This window comes from Eucyclogobius newberryi, unplaced genomic scaffold (assembly GCF_026437365.1).
Source record: "Eucyclogobius newberryi isolate DKJ021-1_F unplaced genomic scaffold, fEucNew1.0.hap1 SCAF_6, whole genome shotgun sequence".
In the NCBI taxonomy this organism is placed as follows: domain Eukaryota; kingdom Metazoa; phylum Chordata; class Actinopteri; order Gobiiformes; family Gobiidae; genus Eucyclogobius; species Eucyclogobius newberryi.
The window spans coordinates 11,454,528-11,475,409 of NW_027316278.1; the positions used below are offsets into that span (position 1 = coordinate 11,454,528).

The 20,882-nt window shown below is 39.6% G+C and overlaps 1 protein-coding gene across 1 annotated transcript in view; it reads right to left on the reverse strand.

The window, feature by feature from the left end:
* The window catches only part of cux2b (cut-like homeobox 2b), a 193,888-nt gene that overhangs the window by 92,355 nt on the left and 80,651 nt on the right, over nucleotides 1-20,882 (reverse strand). The window contains exons 2-3 of the mRNA XM_072432485.1: nucleotides 7,108-7,218; nucleotides 2,731-2,778 (exon numbers count right to left, since the gene is read on the reverse strand). Of these exons, the coding sequence (XP_072288586.1) occupies nucleotides 2,731-2,778; nucleotides 7,108-7,218 (159 nt within the window). The remainder of the gene's footprint in view (nucleotides 1-2,730; nucleotides 2,779-7,107; nucleotides 7,219-20,882) is intronic.

Sequence of the window (20,882 nt, forward strand, 5' to 3'; positions counted from 1 at the left end):
GGTCCATACCAGATCATTAATTTGTATCATAGTGCAGGGGTTCGGCCCGTGTGTGCGTGTGAGTGTGTGTTAAGTCATACATCACGGCCGGCTCCTGTTTCAGTAAATGTGTGGAGCTCGGTATCATGTCGTCACACATCATCCGGATTTTCAGTCAGCCCAATGTTAAACCAATGGAGATTTTACAATGCTAAATGCTAAAGTTGGTGTTGGTTTAGTTTCCTGGTATGATGTCGTGTAGATGTGTATTTTGAAAAAGCTTAGCAAAGCATGGGACTTGAAAGTGTAAAAGTGTTAGTATATTACCGTCTTTTCCGGACTATAAGTCGCACCAGCCAAAAAATGCATAATAGAGAAGAAAAAAAGATATATAAGCACTGGAGTATGAAATGCGGTTGCAAGTGTGAAATAACAAATAATATCACACATAAGTCGCTCCGGAGTATAAGTATATAAGTATAAATATGAAAAAAAGGTGCGACTTATAGTCAGAAAAATACGGTAATAGTTGTGCACATGACTGAAAGGATTGTATCTGCATTCTTCTCTTTTGAAGTAAATTCTGTTTGTATTGTGATTTGAATGCCTGTTTCCTGTTATATAACGCAAATTACTTTGTGGACAAACTGTGCTCTCCCAACACAATCCAAAGCGCCAGAAAATGTGATTTCAGGTCCACTGCCAGCGCCCTGTTTTTGTTGTGGCTTAAATCATACTGTGGCAAGCAAATTCCATATGTGGACAATTTTTTGTTAAGAAAAAAAAAACTAAACTGTTTCAACGTGATCGCTTTAAAATGTATGGATCTCGTCTTCTATCTTTTAACATTGAGCTCACTCTTGCGTCTGCAGCAGTGAATGTGTGACAATCAGGTATGATGACTTCAAATGGCCCTTGTAAGGCCAGTCAGGATCACTGGGAGAATAAACTGTCTTGCCCCGTGTCAAACGGGACAGGAATCAGCTGAGTCAAGCCTCATAGTGTAGTGAATAATAAAAGGCAAAGAGTCAAAGCAGAACGGCAAAACAACACATCATATTTAATCAACATTAAACCTACTAAACGCTTGTCTGTGGCAAATACTCAATTAAATAATGTTCAAAACACTGATTTAAATATGTCAACGTTTAAATAAAAACAGGTCTTCAAGTTGTTCACATGAATGTGCAAAGTATTCAATCATAAATAGAATATATTATAGTTTAACATTTGTACTCTCTGAAACATGGCAAACCTCCACAATCTCAGACGCTGACGTTTCTTTTGACAATTATAATTTATTTTGTTGTGATTGATCCAGCAAAAGAGGTGGAGTAGCAATATTTATAAAATCACTGAATCTGCAAATACCAAAGTCACCAAGTCAAAGAGTTTTGAATACATAGCTCTTGAAATAGGTTTGGATAAAAATAATAGCAGTTTTTTATCGTCCTCCGTCTGCACCTGTGCGTGAGCTGGAGGACTTCTTTACCTTTCTCTCCAGTTTGGATTGTTTTTTGTTCTTTAAGTAATTTTTGTCCCGTAGGCTTTATTAGACAGGACAGCTTAGGGTTAAATGGGATGAGAGGAGGAGGACATGCAGTAAACTATCGGAGGCGGGATTTTTTTTTATTAAAACATTGAATGATATTACTGGTAAACATGCTCCTCTTAAAAGAGTCAAGGTCAAAACTAAGAATAATCCCTGGTTCTGTCCAAACATCGCAGCATTATCTCGAGAGCGTGACAAAGCCTGGGCAGAAGCCAAGGAAACCAAATCAGCAGCAGATTCGGAGCAGTTTCGTCACAAACGCAATAAATATGTTTCTACTTTTCGTAAAGCCAAACATATCTTACTACGTCAATACTTTCACTCAATCACAGGGAAATTCTGCAAAATGTTGGCAAACGGTTAAATCCTTATCGTAAAATTCAGCTTCTTCTTTACAAAATGAAATGATTAAAGATTCTATTAGTCCGACAACAAAGAAGAGATATTTGTGATGCGTTTAACCAGCACTTTGCCGATGCTGGAAATATTTTTTGATGATGCTGCTCCATCTGTTGCTGTTACCCGAATACATGAGAATAAGGCTGATGATCAAGTATTTTCCCTCCTTAAGCCCTTTACACAGTTTGAAGTGTTAAACATGTTGCTCTCTAGATTCAAAGAAATTCACTGGAGCTGACGCCCTCGAACATAGGTTGCTTTTGTTATCAGCCCCACAAATATTAAATAGTATATTTCATGTTTTTAATCTCACAATTCAAACTGAAAGTATCCCAAACCTATTGAAAACTGCCTTTGCACAAAAGCCAGAAAAAATATCTGAATAATTTCCGTCCAATCTCAAAACTATCCTGCCTAAAAAACTGTTGAAGAAGCTAATAAGTAACCAGGTGCGTGCTTTCTTTACCAAATATTCTATTTTAAATATCTACCAGTCTGGATTTAGACCAGGGCATAGCACTATTACAGCTGCTACCACAGTTATACATGAACATTGTGGAAAATAGAAGAAACTCCAGCAACATGGATGACTTAAAAGCTTCATTTCTACAATAAAGTCCATAAAAACGTGTGAAATGCTCTGACGTTTCAATCGACAGACGTCCCTATAGCTAACACTAATCCCATCCGAATACGGCTTTAGCTTCATATTTCCTCTTTAACAAATCCAATCTTAGTTTTGAGGCCAGCCTGAATCGTATTCTGCTGTGAACGTAGATGTACAAATATAGCGGACTCACCTGGGCCTGGAAACTCTTGAGAACAGGTGCCACCATCTCCCGGACTTCCTGAACACACAGAAAGTAAAAACACGCACTCAGCTGGTTTCACGTCTGCAGATGCTCCACCTGTTCAAGTGCAGCGCTGTGCGAGAGAAGAAAGAGCACAGGCGGAAGTTCATGGAAATAGACTGTGATGACGTCATGCTCCCAGATGCAGGCAAATGCCACTTTTCCCTGTCGATTATCAGGGGTTTTGATGAGAAATATACACAAAGGAGTAACTTTAGGCTCTCTGAGACGAAATGTTATTCACAATTGTTGGCACTTTGACCAAACAACAGTGAAATCCTTCATTTATTTTCCTTCACAAGTTTAGCTTTATGAAATTAAACTTTTGGAATGAAAAAGTAATGATATAGTCACATTAACAGCCAGATAAAAAAAATATGTTATGTGTAGTTTGAACTGAAACTGAGATCTATCTTTATCTTTTAGTTCTTATGATTATTGTGATCTGAATAAATCACAATTATCGATTAACCTGAAAAGTCTTGACATGTTGGATCTCCACTCTTCATGAACGCTTTGTCTCTCTGACCGATTATAAGACAATGTTCAACTGCATTTTACAGTATTTTTTTAATTTCTCCGCCGCCCTCTGGAAATCTGACTTTGAAATGGACAAAAATGAGGCTTGAATACATTTTCCCTTTTTCATTACAATATCCCAAATTTCCACTATCACCCCGGATACCCCTGGCCTGGAGTTGTTTTCAGACTGTCAGACATAATGAGGTCACGTTCTCAGATGGGAACAGAAACCACTGCTCCTGTGTCCATTATTTATACCGTATATATATATATATATTTTTATTATTTTTTTCCCCTGATCTTGCCATATTTATCCAATTGAACAGAATCATAAATCTAATCGCAATGTTTGTTATTTTTCCCAAAATCGTTCAGCTCAGACAGGAAAAAATCGAGAACCTAATGTTGTCAGAAACATTGATACTCAGATGATAATAATAATAATAATAATAATAATAATAGTAATACTATTATGGAAACTGGAACTAACTTGAACTAGCATTGATATTGAAAGCAATCACACAAATAGGACAAAATTGGACCTTTTCGGAATAGTTTTAGAGTGATCTTTATCTAATTTTAAAGAAACGACTGTTGTTTCATGTTAATAATTCCATTATTTTGTCTTTACGCAGAGTTTTTATCATCATTGTATTGAAATCGGTATCAAATGTGGAGCATAGGGACCAAATTTGTAGTAAAGTAAAAGCAAAATGTACGCAAGAAAAAATACTCTTCTTTTATTTCACTTTTTAACCTGGTTTCAGTGTCATTTAAGAGCAGACTTTTACACATAAAGTGTTTAAAGTACAATTTGCATATAGTCTGAGCTCCGATGCAGTGAGGTTTTGTGAGTTTGGAGCAGAGACAAAGTTGCACTGGAACGACTGGGAGTTAAGCTGTACTCGCGCTGTCGTCCTCAGAGTTCAATTTACTTCACAAAAATGTATCAGTATTTGTATTTAGTTCCATTCTTTTATGTGAAAAATGCTCCTCAATCTCATCCTGACTGAACTGACAAAATGTTTCTTTTTTTGTCTGTGGAGCTTTTATTGCTCAAACTTTATGTGGTTAAACGGAAACTAGAAGCAGTATCTCTGTTACTACAATGGGTCAAATGGGACAGTTCCAATAGTCCTGACCAAGCCTCGCACTAAGACCTGTAGATGGCGCTGCAACAATGATTTTCTTCAACAAACGGACTCAGAAACATCTTATTTAAGGAGAGAACGTCTGTACGAGAGCGCAGTCGCAGTATTCCTATTGTTTATCTGGTTTTCTACAACTGTTTACTTGATTTTCTTCTTTTTAGATGTCAGGTACATAGTCGAGATCTTAATATTTGTAAGTAAATTCTAGTATAGTCTTGTGTTTTGAGCTCCTACAGTAGAAAACGTCTTCACTCACCATTGACTCATCTCACCGAACATCTGAACGTCACAATGTATCGCAGTCTAAGCCCGAAGAGCTTGAGTGGACTTCCTTACAAAGTGTTTTTTTTCCCCCCAGTAGCCGCTTTAGCCTGATTCGAGCTGCTGCCGAGCGCCTCAGGTAAAGGGATTGTGCTGCCATTCGTGACAGTCTGATCCAGTCTTAAACACTCGCATTACAGCCACAAGATCACAGCGCTGTAGCTCCCGCTCAAACTCTCGCAGACAGCAAACAGCCCCCAGGCTCATTTATTAAATATCTAAACGCCGTCTTTGACTTGAGCCAAGATGTCAATGTGTCTCAAAGAAGAGGATAAGACAGCCGAGGATCACGTCTAATGTTTGTGTGTCTAAATGATGCGTTTGGATTATGAAACAGACGCGGGTTGAACGTGTTTCAAAGATTATGAAAATATATGTGCAATTAGAGATGACAGCTCATTTGAGACCAAAGTTTTACAGTTCAGTTTAGCTATGATTAAAGACTGTTTATTGAAAAGAATTGATCCAAGCAAGAGGAGGGTCTGGAATCACACTGTACGTCTCCTCTACATGTTCATGATAATGTCACAAAATGGAAATGTTGGACAGGTGGGAAAAGATGAGATCCATGACAACATGAGACAACATTTTGACACAATTTCATACTAAATACAACTTTTTTTTTTACTTTTTATGGTCAGTTTTGTTAAACATAGAAGCGTTCATGTGGAAACAACAACATCCAACATCTGAATATGTTTGATTATTTCATTTAATCTTCTCAAATAGGTACATAAGAATCAGCCCTTAAAGTAGCACCTACAGACACCAAACTTTACAATCTTGTATCGTACAAGATTTTGACACAAAGCACTGACAAATTTGTTCCAATTCTTTGCCTGATTTAATGAAATTTTAACCAAAAAAGACGTACATTTTAGAATTTTTAATGCAATTTTCAGGCGGATCTAAGTTTAATTATTATTGTTAAAATGATGGCAATAATAACAGATTATATTTATATCCCACTTTTCATTCCAAGTCATCTCAGAGTACTCAAATACTACATAAGAGAGAATCCAGATTTTTAGGTTTTACTGGAATAACACTTACAGACCTCACAAAGTTTAAAAAATACTTTACCACAAATCATACTTTTTGTGAAGCTGAAACACACTTTTGAGGCAAGAAATGTGAATTTTTGTGAAAGTTTTGTATTAGAAAAGCAAAATAATTGACATTTCTATCCTGGTAATGTATGTTTATGTTGTTGTTGGCAGCCAACTGAAAAGGTGCATTTATGTCTTTTAATGACGTGATATGCCATAAATAGTTTTTTTAAATAAATAAATAGATATTTTGAAGACTTAAAGCCCATGTGACAGGTTCTCATGTTCGACTAATTATGACTTGTTTGGTGTGGTAGTCTCTGCGGTAAATATTCATCGTAGTTTTATATCAATTTGTAGTTTGTGAAGAATAATGGACAAACAAAAGTTGAAGTTGATTACAGGAAGTAGAGCCAAGTTTAAAAACAGAATCCTCTGTCATCAGAAAGCGAGACAATTTGCATGAAACTTAAAACAATTTCTAGCCGTTTAAACAATAATTAAAAAAATAAGCACGTTATCAAGTATTACTAAATATCAAATCACAACGATATGGATAAAATTCATATGGATTCTGGCTTTTGTGGTTTCTAGGTAACAGTTATAAAATGACCTCTGCTGCTCGTGTCCAACCAGGAAGTAACATTATAAACATCACCAAAACTCCCAAACTGGAGCAAAACCGGCAAAAATCTTAAATATCATCATTGTTCCTTTTGTTTTAGAGAAAAGCGTAGTCAAACCTGACATATGCACTTTAAAATCTACTGGCATTTTTGATCTGACATTGGTTAATCGTTGAAAATATATCGTCGCATACTTCACTTCGCCTCCATTCGACCCTCCATCCTACAATTTTGACGACATAGCATTTATTTGTGTCTAATTGAGAACCCACCGAGAACCCGTCAATGGCACCAGTTCATCACACAGCGTCTGGTAAATGCAAGTGAAACAGCATTAAGAGAAACGCAAAGGATATAAAAGGAATACGTTTATCATTGCGCGGTATAAAAATATAGTCTCGGTTAGCGCGTCCCCACTTCTTCCCCATAAAATGTTTAGATTCTCCTTCATATTTCACAACATGTCTGCAATCTGCAATCCTGGCATTCACTCTAAGATGCAGGAGTTATTTGCCTGTTTCCATCCGGGACCGATTCGAATGATATTAAGCCCGTAAATTCAATAGTAAAAAGTTGTATAGATTTGCCTTAAGTGCCGACAGCTCTGACTTAGACCTCTGAGTTAGTGGTGTTATTGTGTTATTTGGGGGGCCTCACCTCCGGGACATTTCTCTTGAACTCTCGGCTCAGCTCCACCAAGTGCTTGTGGGAATCCTCGCTCTCCTCCTGCCGGCCGGCCAGCTCCGACGCCACCGAGTTCAGCTCCCTCTGGAAATGACGAGAGAGAGAGACATTCGGACGTAAATTGACATGCAAGAGAGGAGCAGAGGGATCAAAACGATGCACAAAACATGTTGGAAAGGTGCAAAACGTTACAGGAACGATCCACAAAGGAGGAAATGGTCTCGATTTCAACACCACAATCAAATTTACAATGCAGCGTGATGGTGTTTCCTTTATGTTACTGTGTGATCTTCTACAAGTGATGATAAAGTTCAAGATAATTCAAAAACTGTTCAGGAAAAGTCACATTTTGCCCTGGTTTGTTCTTTTTAGGCTTGTTTTAGTCTGGGATTGAACTAACTGCCTTCTAGTCAGTGGGACTCTGAGCTGAACTATACCAAAGTCCAGGGCCGAATCGAATGGAAATCTCAATTTGAATCACCAATTACAACATCGGAGTTTCACGATTTCCTCCAAAAACACCAAAACATTCCGTCTTTTTCTGTGTTTAAAAAAAAATGCTTGTAGTTTCGATTTGTACGCAACATCTTCTGAATTAGGGAGTTTGTAAGTTCATGTTTCAGTGTGTTTCCTCATCATGTTTCCACCTACCCCCTATCCCCGCCCACATCCCTGTACTTAGTTGTGATTGTTTGAAAAAGTGACAGCGATACATGTTGGGTTCTAAAGTAAAAATGCATCAATGAAAATCTGCTGCTTGTTACGGTGAAATGAAGTGAAGAGGCGGGGCTTATCAGTTCTGCGGTTTTGAACAGGAAGTCAATTAACCAGTTTCTAATGTTAAGGCGTTTTTCATCAAAAGTGCGGTTTGCAACGAACAAAATGTAAAATTATGATCTGCTTATGTTATAGTTCAAAACCAAGTACGTGGAAAAAAGCGTTATACGTCTCCTTTAAAATGTGCAATTTGAACACTTGAGATTATTAAAACATAAATTGTTCAATCAGGTCATAGGTTTGTCAAAAACATTGATAGTACCCAGATAGTTATAATAATAAAACTAATATGGAACATAGAGACTGATACTGAACAAATCATTCAAAAAGGACAAATTTGGACCTTTCCGGAATATTTTTCTATCCATATATCTATATATCGGAGCATGTACAATACCACATGAAAATACAAAATAACCTACAGTTATTTTGACCCAAAGTAGTGTTTTAATCCTCATTTTGTATTAAAATCGGTATCCAGCGTCAAGCCTTTTCCGTCGCATCGAAATCATTTCAACGCTCAAGCATAAGAAGAAAAATACACTAAAACATCTTTAAGATTCCAGAATTTGTCAGTAAAACTTTATAGTATGATACAGTAGAGTGAGAGAGGGCACTTGGCCAAAGCTCGTCCCGTAACGCTCTGGAGTGCACATAAATAAAAATACACTGCTGAATATTAACTATGTAATCCTTCATGATCTCACAGCAGTAGTACTTACAGCTAGCCTGGGCCCATAAATAATTAAGCCCAAATAAATCCAATGGTTACAGTAGCAGAGGCCTTTTAGATAATCAGTATTTGAAGTAATCAATACACCGGGTATGGAGTGAGGCGAGGGGAGGGGGGAGTGAGGCGAGAGAGGAAATGCACAAATGTCTTCAAAAACAACACGGCAAACTCGATAGGCGATTTTAAAAGCATGGCCGGGACCTCATTCCAAACGCGGGTCAAATCCATTTCCATCTTTTCAGTCCTTCTCGAGGTAAAACATGGATTTATTGATCCCGCAATGATTTTCAATTCGGCAGCAACAACAAAAAACAAAGTCATTAAGGTCTCGGCACATCGGCTATTTATAGATTTCAACAGGAAAAGATGTGGCCAAGTAAAAGCTCCTGGAATGTAATAGTACTGGAGATGCTGTTTACAAATACTACTTCAATACTTAATATGAACGATAATCACAATAATGACAACAATCACAACAATCAAAACCGCAATAATCACAACAATCACAACAATCAAAACCGCAATAATCACAACAATCACAACCACAATAATCACAATAATCATAATAATCAAAACCACAATAATGACAACAATCAAAACCAGAATCATCACAACAATCATAATAATCATAATAATCACAATCATCACAACAATCAAAACCACAATCATCACAACAATCACAACAATCATAATCATCACAATCACAACAATTCAAACCACAATAATCACAATGATCACAAGAATCATAATAATCGCAATAATCACAATCACAACAATCAAAACCACAATCATCACAACAATCACAACAATCATAATCATCACAATCACAACAATTCAAACCACAATAATCACAATGATCACAACAATCATAATAATCGCAATAATCACAATCACAACAATCAAAACCACAATAATCACAACAATCACAACAATCATAATAATCATAATATCACAACAATCATAATAATACTTATATAGCATTTTCTTGGACAGTCAGAGACACTTTACAGAACAGGAACAATAAATATGACAAATTAACAGTACTATTACTATATTGCTAAAAACATCCAGATATTCATTTTTGTCAATACTATAACTTTGATTTAGCCACTTTGTCTTAAAGTAAAAGCATTAAAACAGAAAACATGATGAGATTTATGACTTTCAGGAGATCTTCTGTACAATTATAGCTTAACCATCACAAGGTCGGTTATGTATACCTGAAATATAATCTATAATGTGCATTGTCTGGAGGGGTTTGGTCTGATGTTTGCCTTGTAGACAAATGTCAGACACAACGTTGTATGGCTTGTCTCTTCCAGCACATCCAATACACTTCAAATCTGAAATAAGTCAAAGTAAAAGTATTCTAGTATTTCCTTCCAGCAGGCTCCACCCTTTGACAGTGTATCCGATGCATTCATGCTGGACTCAGCTGCACCCACCACCGCACGCCATCCACAAATCCGATATTATCGACCCATCATCCAATTCCCGAGTCTTTCAGCGAACAGGAAAAACGCTACTCTCTTGTACTGAGAAAGCACACCTCGAAACAAACATTCACATTGTCCCCGCTTGGAAACCAGCAAACACAATAGAAAACTGACAGTGGGGATTCGATTTCCACCGTTTATATATGAAATCTGCAAATTAAACGGACCGTGTTTTAATTAATGTGCGGTCTTACTTAAAGGCAATTGAATAAATCATCAGACGGGGAAAATGTGGAGCGAGGAGGATGAAACTTGAAGCGCGGAGCCTGTGGGAAGGCGCGGGCAGACGGACATGAAGTGGGCTGTTAATTGAAGGGCTGCCGGTTCAAGTCCCACGACTGACAAAGACCAGAGGGCGGAGAGATTTAGAGAGAGGGTTAATGCATTAAGTGCGATGATGTAACTCAATAAAACCTTGCATAAGCTTCATCACAGTTTGCAACAGTGAAAGTTTGTTGTTTTTAAGACAAAACAAGGGGGACGGTTTAGAAGATTTGACATTTAATCACAGGGATAGCATCAAAGTTTTTTTTTTTTATGCCCGTGGGTTTCAGAGGGAGGACACGTTATCCCCGCTGCCATGGCAGTCAGGATTTCTAACCAACATTTTCGAACGTTTAGATGGTATAAAGTATTCAAAATGGCGCCCAAACAGGAACAGAATGACAAAGTATTCTTGATCTTTTGTACAATATGCTACTATCGCAACTATGACTAATGCTGCGTTCGTGTGGTCCTCGGGTGCTCGGGTTTGATGATTTGATGAGAAGTCAGACTTGTTTGCATTAATGTGGTTTTTGTGTCGAGAAAAAAAAAACGGAATTTTCACAGACACGCAATCGCGAAGTCTCCTCTTACAACATTATCTAATAGAGTCAGGTTTGCCGTTATTAGCCTCCTCAAAAGCTAAACTTGATTCACCAAAGTAAACAGGAGCGTCTGGGTCTTTCTTGCATAAATCTGTTGCACTTATGATATGGACAACTGACAGAAAATCCCTAAAGTAAGTTAAACGTTTAGTTCAAGACCTCAAATGTTTAAGATAAATGAACAGTGTTGAGTACCCGGTGACAACTACACTCTAGCATAAGTACTACGGCTACTGCTGGCTCCCTACAATCGCCCGGTACACTGGTGTAACATGTGTAAGAAGGATTCTGCACACAAAGCACGGGGAACAGCGCAGATGGGAGGATTCTCAGCGTATTAAAAAGACTATATTTCAAATGGCTGCGGTGATTGTGAGTGTTTGAGTTCCCCCCCCCCCCCTCGAGCAGCGTGGCTTATGGTCAAAGTGTCATCCAGTCCGTGAATGGGATTGAACTCCAGTTTGCCCCAGTACAATGGAACGGGGATGAGACAGTGGAGATTATAGAGAAGGCTTCGGAGTCCAACCTCCGCCGGATTCAAATGGCCACGGAGGCTAATCTCGGCACAGAGCAGTCCTCCAGAAGGCGCCGGCGGATTTCTCAAGTACTTAAGACATAATCAAGAGAACACAGAGGAGAAGTCAAGAGGTGCATTTCAGATTACTGCAAGACCAAGTGCAGAACAGGAAGGCGCAAAGGGAGACGGACTACAAATCACACTACAACACCAGGAGAAGGTATACAAATCTAAGCCCGATACATGACTGTCTCAACTTTATAATCGGCGTTTGTGTTAAACCGTTGCACGTTCTTGGGTTTATACATAATACATGCATAACATAATGACTGTTTGATTAGCATTGAACGGTTGCTAGTCACTGTGGTTGCCGGAGTTTCACAATATACGCCACATCCGCACAACAAAGGACAGAAATATCTCAGGAGCCGCTTCTTCGGTTCTGGTTTGTATCGGCATGGATCGGAGTCAGTACGTCCTCCACGCGCCGCTGTCTCTGCTAATGCTATGGATAAAGCCCAGAGCAGCATGAACACTGACTGAAGAGGCTCTACGCAGCGAAACGCATCCTTAAGGACAGAGATAGTATTTGTTTTACGTCTACGATGTCTTCACGGAGCCTTAAGAGGGACAAACAAACAGAGCAGGGCTAGACTGTGCGCTAACTTGTTCACGTGCATATTAATGTACTCGATAACTAGATCATATGATGGAGAAACATTGCGGGTGATTGGAATGATTCAATTAAACTGGAGCAAAACTTAGCATTCTTCTTTTTTACATAAAAGGTGTTAAAAACAATAAAACAAAGAAGATATGTATCGGATTGGAGATCAGTATTGGATCGAGAGCAAACCAAACTGGATCGGGACATCCCTACTGCTTATTAGAATGTAAAAATAAAGACTGTCATAACTGTTTTAGGCCTAAATCCATAGCCTTATTTTGATTTTGGTTTAGTCTTTTATCATGATACAGTTTGAGAAGTGAATGTACATTTTTAACAGAGCTTTTATGTTGAGAAATTGTGAGACAACTAAGTGTACTTTTACTAATGTTTGTCATAAAAGGGCAACACATCCAGCAGTGATCCACATCCACTGCAATGCATTTACCCTTTCTTTACTATATAATAATAGATTTTGAAACTCAAACCCTTGATCATTTCCAGAGCTAATTCCTCTGTTTGTTTTTATTGCCTGTGGACTCATGCTGTAATGCACAGCAAACATTGTTGCTATAATGATGGTGTTATTTTGAACGCACCCCCACAGTTTGTAGTCCATTAAAAGGGAGGGGAGCCTGGCCAACAGCCCGTCAAATGAAACTATGTCTGTCTTCTGCAGGAGAAGTCAAGCAGAACTCACTGTTAGCTGCTTTGACTGCTTCTGCCGCCTGATTGGAGGAACTTTACTCTGTTTTTGTCCGAGTTTTGTCCGGAGAGTTCTCAGACGTGATCCATCTCAGACAACAGGGCAGCACATTGGCTTCTGCAATAGTTGCAGCTAAAAAGTGATCGGTAACTCCTGGTCAAACCTTTCAAATGAGACATGACAATTAAAAGAAGAAAGCTCCATTAGATTAAAGAATCATTGTTTCCATATTGGTGTTTTGAGTGACAATATCTGTGAAAAAGAACTGGAGTTCAGGGGAACCTTTTCATACTCGGGGCCCAACGTTTTCAGCACAAAAAAACCTGGGGCCCATTCACATAGTCATTGGTTTGTATACATTCATTTTTCAGCCCTTAAGAAGGTGCTCGCTGCCCTTTCAGACTTTTGGTCAAAGCTCGGCTACATGACATTTCTTTTGTTAATTACTGAATGTGTGGTTTTCCCCAAAGAGACTATTGTAAAAGCAGCACTTTTTGACATAATGAGACCACTGCACGGTCTACGGTTAATAATTGAGTATTTTATCTCATCCTCAACCAGGAAGTAAGAGCTGGAAGTAGTGCTCTGATTGGCTGCGCTTGGGTGGTCCACCCCAGCTTCACTTAGCTGTCTGAAAAAGCACTTTTAAAGCCAAACACGCACTGAAAATGAATGTATGTGAATAAGGGTCTGTGACTGCTGGGTAAGTTAGATAGATTTGAATACATACTCACTGACATCTGACATAGAAGATTAAAGCATCCTTGATATAATTTCATCTCTTGTGATACAAACTATTAAGATTTCATCCAAAACAACACAGCTCAAGCTCACGTGCAGCACAGACACGAGGCCAGTCCAGGTAAAGCCACTCCATTATGTTGAGTTCTTTACTTGAGAAAATCATTTGCATGTGAACATTAAATGATCCCTCTAAGCGCGGATCACAGTGGACCTCAAATCTCTCTCTGGGCACAAGACTTGGTCAGGAATCGTTTGACAGGATTTAAACACGGCTGTGATTGGGAGCCAGTTTTCAGTGTGTGGCAGTCGGGTCAATAGCCGGCTCCTGTCATTAAGGTTCTGCCAGTCAAAGACCCAGCCATAATTGATGAGTTTCCCCCAGGGGCGGAGCTGTGTCTGGGGCCGCCGGGCGACAGGAGATGGGGGCTTAAACCTGGAGCCTGAGACATGAGGTGATCAGATAACAAAGGGAAATGATGGTTCTTAAGTCATTTTAAATGTATTGATAATCATATAGTGCTCAGACAAGGCATTGTCTTATGTGTCAGGTGCTAATGTTTTCTATTTATGACTTTGTTTGGCGAGATAATAACTGTGGTAAATATGTATCAAGTGGCAGTTTGTGAAGAAAATTAGAAAATAAAAGTTGAAAATGCTGGAACAATTGTTAAAACATTTCTTGAATGTTTAAACAATAATGGACAAAATAAAGGTGTAAGGTGTTTTTTTTGTCAAATTGTAACTATTGTGTAATTTACATGGATTTTGTCCGTTCTTTATTGTATGGTTGCTTGGTAACAGTTGTGGATTTACCTCTACCTATGTCACATTTGCTACTTGTGTCCAAACCAGGAAGTAATATTATAAACTTAACAAAAATGGTCATACTGGAAGAAAATGAGAAAATGTTTAGTCAAATCTTACGTATAATCATGTTGACTATGTTTTAGTGAAATGTAGTCTAATCTGTCACGTGCACTTTAAAGGTGCACTATGTAACTTTGCTGGTGGAGGGTCCGCCATCTGCTTGTCTCTATGGAGATGTTATCGCTTTGCCAGGAATGTTCCACAGAAGGTGCTAAGTGTTGGAATTTTTTTGTTTAATGCCATACAGTGGAACATTCAGGCAAAACAAACATTTCCATGAAGACAAGTAGGTGCAGACGGACGCCCAAACAGAAAAGTCACATTCGTGCACCTCTAACAATATCATAAAAGACAAATGACAGGTTTAAATAAAAAAAACTGACAGATATACATGTTTTTCAGTTCTATCCTACTTTCAGCAACACCTTTCGTATCAGGGAATGGTGTATTTGGAAACCTGAATGTGTTATCATACTAGTTTTGCATACGTTTACTGCCTTGTAACAAGTGCAACAGCAAAAACTAATGTCTTTTGACTATTAAAACTACAACTTTGTGCTTCCTCCTTTCAATGTTAGCAATGATGTACAATTAACTATAGGTATGACCTGTGAGCAGCACACGGTGTCCTCTAACTGCAGGCTCAACAGTACAGTCTATTGTCTTAGCAAAGAGAGCGCTGGGACTTAAGTGGTGCCGCTTGTGTGCGCGTTTTAGTCAAATGTGGGACTCACTAATGCATTGTGCCGAGTAGATTTGACATTGATTCATTAAACCTAGCTCGTCTTGATTACATCTGTAGTGGTAAGCTATTTTCTGGCCTTTCACAGAGACAACCCGTGGAGGAAAATGTTGACAAGTGGGAAAAAAAAGAAGCAAAAAGAAAAGTCTCACTAGGTACTGCTGCAATGAGGTAGAGCCCAAATGACTATTGTGTGCAGCGGGCTTGGACAGCACAAATTAAAGAGCGAAAAAATGGGAGGTGTAGAGCGAGAGAGGGGAAAATGCAGATGGGGTATTATTTTTCTTTTTGTATCCATCTAATTGCAATCATAGGCAGATGTCTGAGAGTGTGACAGCATCAGCAAGAATAGCTGCTGAGAGCACACAATCTTTGTCTAAAAATAATCAGACATTCTGTGAGCCGCTGTTTGTTGTAATGGTAATCGATGCTGGAGGCTTTGAATTCCATCAATTTATAGATCCACTCTGTTCTGCCTGGTGACTGTACCGCCTACACCCCCACCGCCGCACGCTAGGCCCGGCACAAAGGAGCGAGACACACACACACACACACACACACACACAAACACACACACACACAAACGCACTCGGGACAGGGGCGGGCGTGTGTCCAGGCGCCGGTGCACGCGTGTGATTAAGATAAGTGTATAGCTTCTTTTTCATACGTTCCTTATCGCCTGCCATTTTCTGCGCCGTGTCCACAGTCGTCGCAGATTAGCCCCGCACCCGAGAGTCGAGACGTTCGGGGGTGAGACGGGGGGGTGAGAATGAAAGAAAAGGCAAGAAGGGGGGTGGGAGAGAGAGAGAAAGAGAGAGAGAGAGCCACTGATCAATAAATCAAATCCGAGCGATCAATGCGTCCAATCGCTGCAGTCTGGTCTGGCCTGCACATTGTTAGTGGCAGCAGGGCCCCCTCCCCCCCCTGCGCCTTCACCACTGCGGTTTGGCCCCGGTCCACGGAAAGCGTCTGGGCTGAAGTGTCGTCAGGCTGGGCCGGCGGCGGCGGGGACGGTCTGAGGCGCGGGACGGCCAGACACCGCGTGGGGGCCCGGGCGGGAGGAGCGTGTGACCCGAGCGACCCCCGTGGTGGCCCCTGACAGAGACGCTCCGGGGGCCGCGTCACCTGCATCCAGCTCCATATGTTCAGCACAGACGGGCCCCGGCATCGCTCTCGCTCTGAGGAGGGTACGACACGGCGCTGACCCAATTCACAGCTACTGGGGCCTTGTGTATGTATTAGATATGAGATTTATGTTCAACTGATATACACATTCAGAATATTCAGTTTGAGTAACTATATTCCGTTACTCTCTCATTCGGTGGTGTTCAGAATACAGTTACTTTTCTTAAATCAGAGGAATGATTTATGGTATTTCCACACACAATTTAGTGAGTGTTCCTTTCTAATTCATGATGAAGGTTGATCTAATAAATAAATGTATAACAAGCAATGAAACAAAAACAAAAACGTGTTTTAATCCTATGTTGTGTTTTGACACTAACTGTGAAAGTGCAGAGGTTATGCAGATGACATTATTAGAATCAATAGTGAGAAAGTATATTTTTCTGCTGTAAGAGCACAAAAACACAACTGAAATGCAAAAGAGTGGCTGGAATATAACAACAAATACAAATGTCAACACCTGTATTAAATATTTAGCCTGTACCTGGCGTCTAAAAGAACTAAATTAAGTAACCAGATAAACAACAGGATCACTGCAGCTACGCTCACAGTTACCACTGACACAGGCTTTGGGATCATAAGTTAAATACATTACGTTGCTCTTTAAACAAGATGTTTTTGAGTCAATTTATTGAAGAAATTAATTGATATGCAGCAATTGAAGTGTCTTAAATCCCCAACTGCTGTTAGCAAACAAACTAATGTTAGCTAAGCTCTGCACAGTCGTAACAACAACAACAACAACAACAACAACGGAGAAACTATTTTCACTTTACATTTTGCTCTGTTAAAGTAATTTCAGCAAAACAAAAGCTTCACGGACAAAAATTGGCAAAGAAAAAGCAAAGAAACAGATTTGATCAGTTTATCACTGCCAATAATTCTGCATCTCAGTCGAAATGTAGAGGAGCATTTTTCTGTTTCTGATTCTGTTCAAAGTTAGTTTAGTTTATTTGCCGTTTGTAGTTTAAAGATAGTTTGGCAAACAAGTGCAAAAAGTGCATATTTAAATCGTCCAGGAGAATTGACAAAAAGACCAGATATGAACTGACAAACTACAAGAATCACATGTTTGTACAGTGTTCATTCCGTTTTTGTGCAGAATAAACGGAGGAAATGATGGTACTTAAAACACTGGGTCCATTCAAATTGCAAGTTCGATTGTGATTGTGCAGCTCTAACAGCTCCTTTAAACAGACACTTGTCTATGTCATAAAACGTACAAATGAAAAGTATCAGTTGAAGTTCAGTATTCAATAGTATTATGAAGGATTACTTTGTTTTTACTTGGGCTTTTATGTTTTTAATATGTTTTATTAAAGTTTGAAAGTACAGAGTAGTAGCACTTCTAATAATAATAGTGGTACTGGTACGTTTGATGTGCGCATGCTGTATGTATTTAACATGTTTTACCTTTAAGTTCACTTTCATATCTCTGTAGAGAATTCAAGCCACAGTGACTCAATTTTGACACCACAAAGAAAAGAAAAAAACACCTTTAATAGACACAAAACAATAGTACTTTCTTTATGTTACCATGAGGTGTTATACTACTAGTTTTATGGTGATTATTATTGTTTCTTGCATCTTTTCCTGTTCTGTTCCTCACTTTTAATTACTTTCTACGCAAATTGTGCTCTACAAATAAACTTGTCTTGTTTTAATAAAGCTCAACGATCCTTCTAACACTGTTCAGGAAAGGTCCTTTTTTTATTTTAATGTGTTATTTTTTTGTACCAATGCTTGAAGTTCAAATTAGTATCTATTTTCGATACTAATAGTAGCAGTATTTATTAATGAATAGCATTACTTGATTTCCGGTACAACCCTAACTCAAACTTAAAAAAGCATATTCATATTTAACACAAACTCAAAACAAAGGACAAGACACAGAGACATAAGCAGAGTTTGGCATAATTGGTCCAATCAAATGAGTGACTGATTGCAATGTATTTTTAGTAGAATAACTTTTGTAGCGTTTCTATCTCTGCCAGTTATTGTCTAGTATTTAATGCACGATTTCACCTTCAACAAAAAACAAATAAACCTGTCCCCCGTCTATTGCAGCGATCCGCTTACATTATCCCTGTCCAGCCTTTAGCCCCGTCCCTCTTTCTGTTCATAACCACACACAGTAGGTGGCGTACACAGATCTTTGAGGGCTTAAACCTACTGGGAAAATCACATCCCGCGCTGACACCTCTCTAAACTCTGGTCGGCGTAAGTCTGATAAATCATCCAAAATAATTAATCCCCAGTCAGTCAGGCTGTCTTCAAACGGCATGCTAAATCTTCCACACAAGAAGACGGTGCAAGCGCTACAGCATCAGCAAAAGGTGTGACTGCCGTTGTCAGCCATTATTCGTCATAGCGCACTTCACTCCAAGAGATTTTTTGGCGCTTTTGATGCATGGAAGCGCAGCCTACTTGTCAACACCCCTGTCTTTAATAAGCATTTGCACATTTCTTTCGTTTCGTTCTCGCTGTTAATCTGGTAACACGTCCACACAACTATTTCAAGCTGTTATAAATTACTTTTCTATTTTGGTTTGAGGGGAAACAGATTCATGGAAATCAAATGTGTATTGTTATAAGGGTCAATATAACAGTCTAAAATGTCATATCCATCCATATTCTTCTGCTTATCCGGGGCCGGGTCGCAGAGGCAACAGTCTATGTTCACTGACTCCAGACTTGGCCTCGGATTTGGAGGAGCTGATTCTCATCCCAGCCGCTTCACACTCGGCTGCAAACCGTCCCAGTGCATGTTGCAGGTCCGGGTTTGATGGAGCCATCAGGACAACATCATCTGCAAACAGCAGAGATGGAATCCTGTGGTCCCCAAACCGGACACCCTTCGGCCCCTGACAACACCCTCCAACCCCTGACTGCGCCTAGAAATTCTGTCCATAAAAACAATGAACAGGACCGGTGACAAAGGGCAGCCCTGAGGGAGTCCAACATGCACTGGGAGCAGGTCTGACTTACAATGCGAACACAGCTCTGAGCAAAGGGCCCCGGTCCCCATATTCCCAGAGCACCCTCCAAAGGACACCCCAAGAGACACGGTCGAAAGCCTTCTCCAGATCCACAAAGCACATGTGGACTGGTTGGGCAAACTCCCATGAACCCTCGAGCACCGGATGGAGGGTATAGAGCTGGTCCAGTGTTCCACGACCGGGAAGAAAACCACTCTGCTCCTCCTGAATCCCAGGTTGGACCATCGGTCAGATTCTCCACTTCAGTGAGTGGCAGTAAATGCACCTTTTCAGTTGGCTGCCAAACGCCATTAAAAGTAACAAAAGAAGAAACGTGTCCTCTGCGTGCAAGTAGGAGAGGTCAGGAGCAGTGCAGGATCTATGTCCAGATCTTGTTTAATGACGATGAATATCAGCCTGGTGCACAAACAGAACTAAACTGAGAACATAAGCAGTCAGAAGGAACGGCCCAACCAGGTCCCATAATCAAAGTTGTAACCATCAAGTCCTTAGTGGGGCTGTAATCAACTAAATCAATTATTGGTTGACTAAATACATGTCCTCTGCATTGATTAGTTGACTAAAAAGCAGGGAGGCCTAGCGTATATACACATACCGCACACATTTGTTTCAATAAGCTTCTGCAATATTAAAATATGTATTTCCATCCAGTATTACATTTTTTTCACACAGATCTTGTGTTGATGATGGAGAGAGTGACCACTGCACAAAGCCTTCTCCAGCTCGTCCCAAACACTCTCACTGGGGTTCAGATTTGTAGTTTCTGATTCTTGACCTTTCTCAAACATACTGACATCTTTTCCATGACCACGGGATTTGTCTTTCCACAAATGAGAAGCCACTCACTGCATCAGTTGGGTTTAAATGTATTTGCATCCAGAATGAATTGATCTCTTTGTCGTCTCCTTTGTGCTGTTGAATGAAATAATTGGTCAACTAATAAAAAGGTTTGTCAACTAAGACATCATTGACCGATTAATCGACTAGACCAAACGCCCTCGTCCTCAGCACCACACCACTACTGAATTACTTCCATGTTCTTTGAATGAGTGAAGTTAGTGTCTTAGTTCCCCTTCTCCAAATGGACCTGAAACCCACCTAAGCTCAGACATATATAAAAGCGAACAGAATCGGGTAATGCCCCATTTAAAGTGGTATCATAAACATAAGTAAAAAGCAACCCAGAATCCAATGAATAACTTTAAATGTCCTCCAATTAGAAACTTCAAATTACATGTGTGTGACTGAATGCTCCTAACCAAGGCCAATTACAACATCTTATTAATCATCATTAGGGCCGACCATTGTTCTGCTCCTTTCAAACTCTGTGGTCACAATCAGAGTGTCTATTGTCACTGTGGGCAGCATGCGGGCTGACTAATTGCACAGTCCTATGATTCATTAGCGGGCTAGTGGGTTGAAACCTGCTCAGAGACACCATCACCT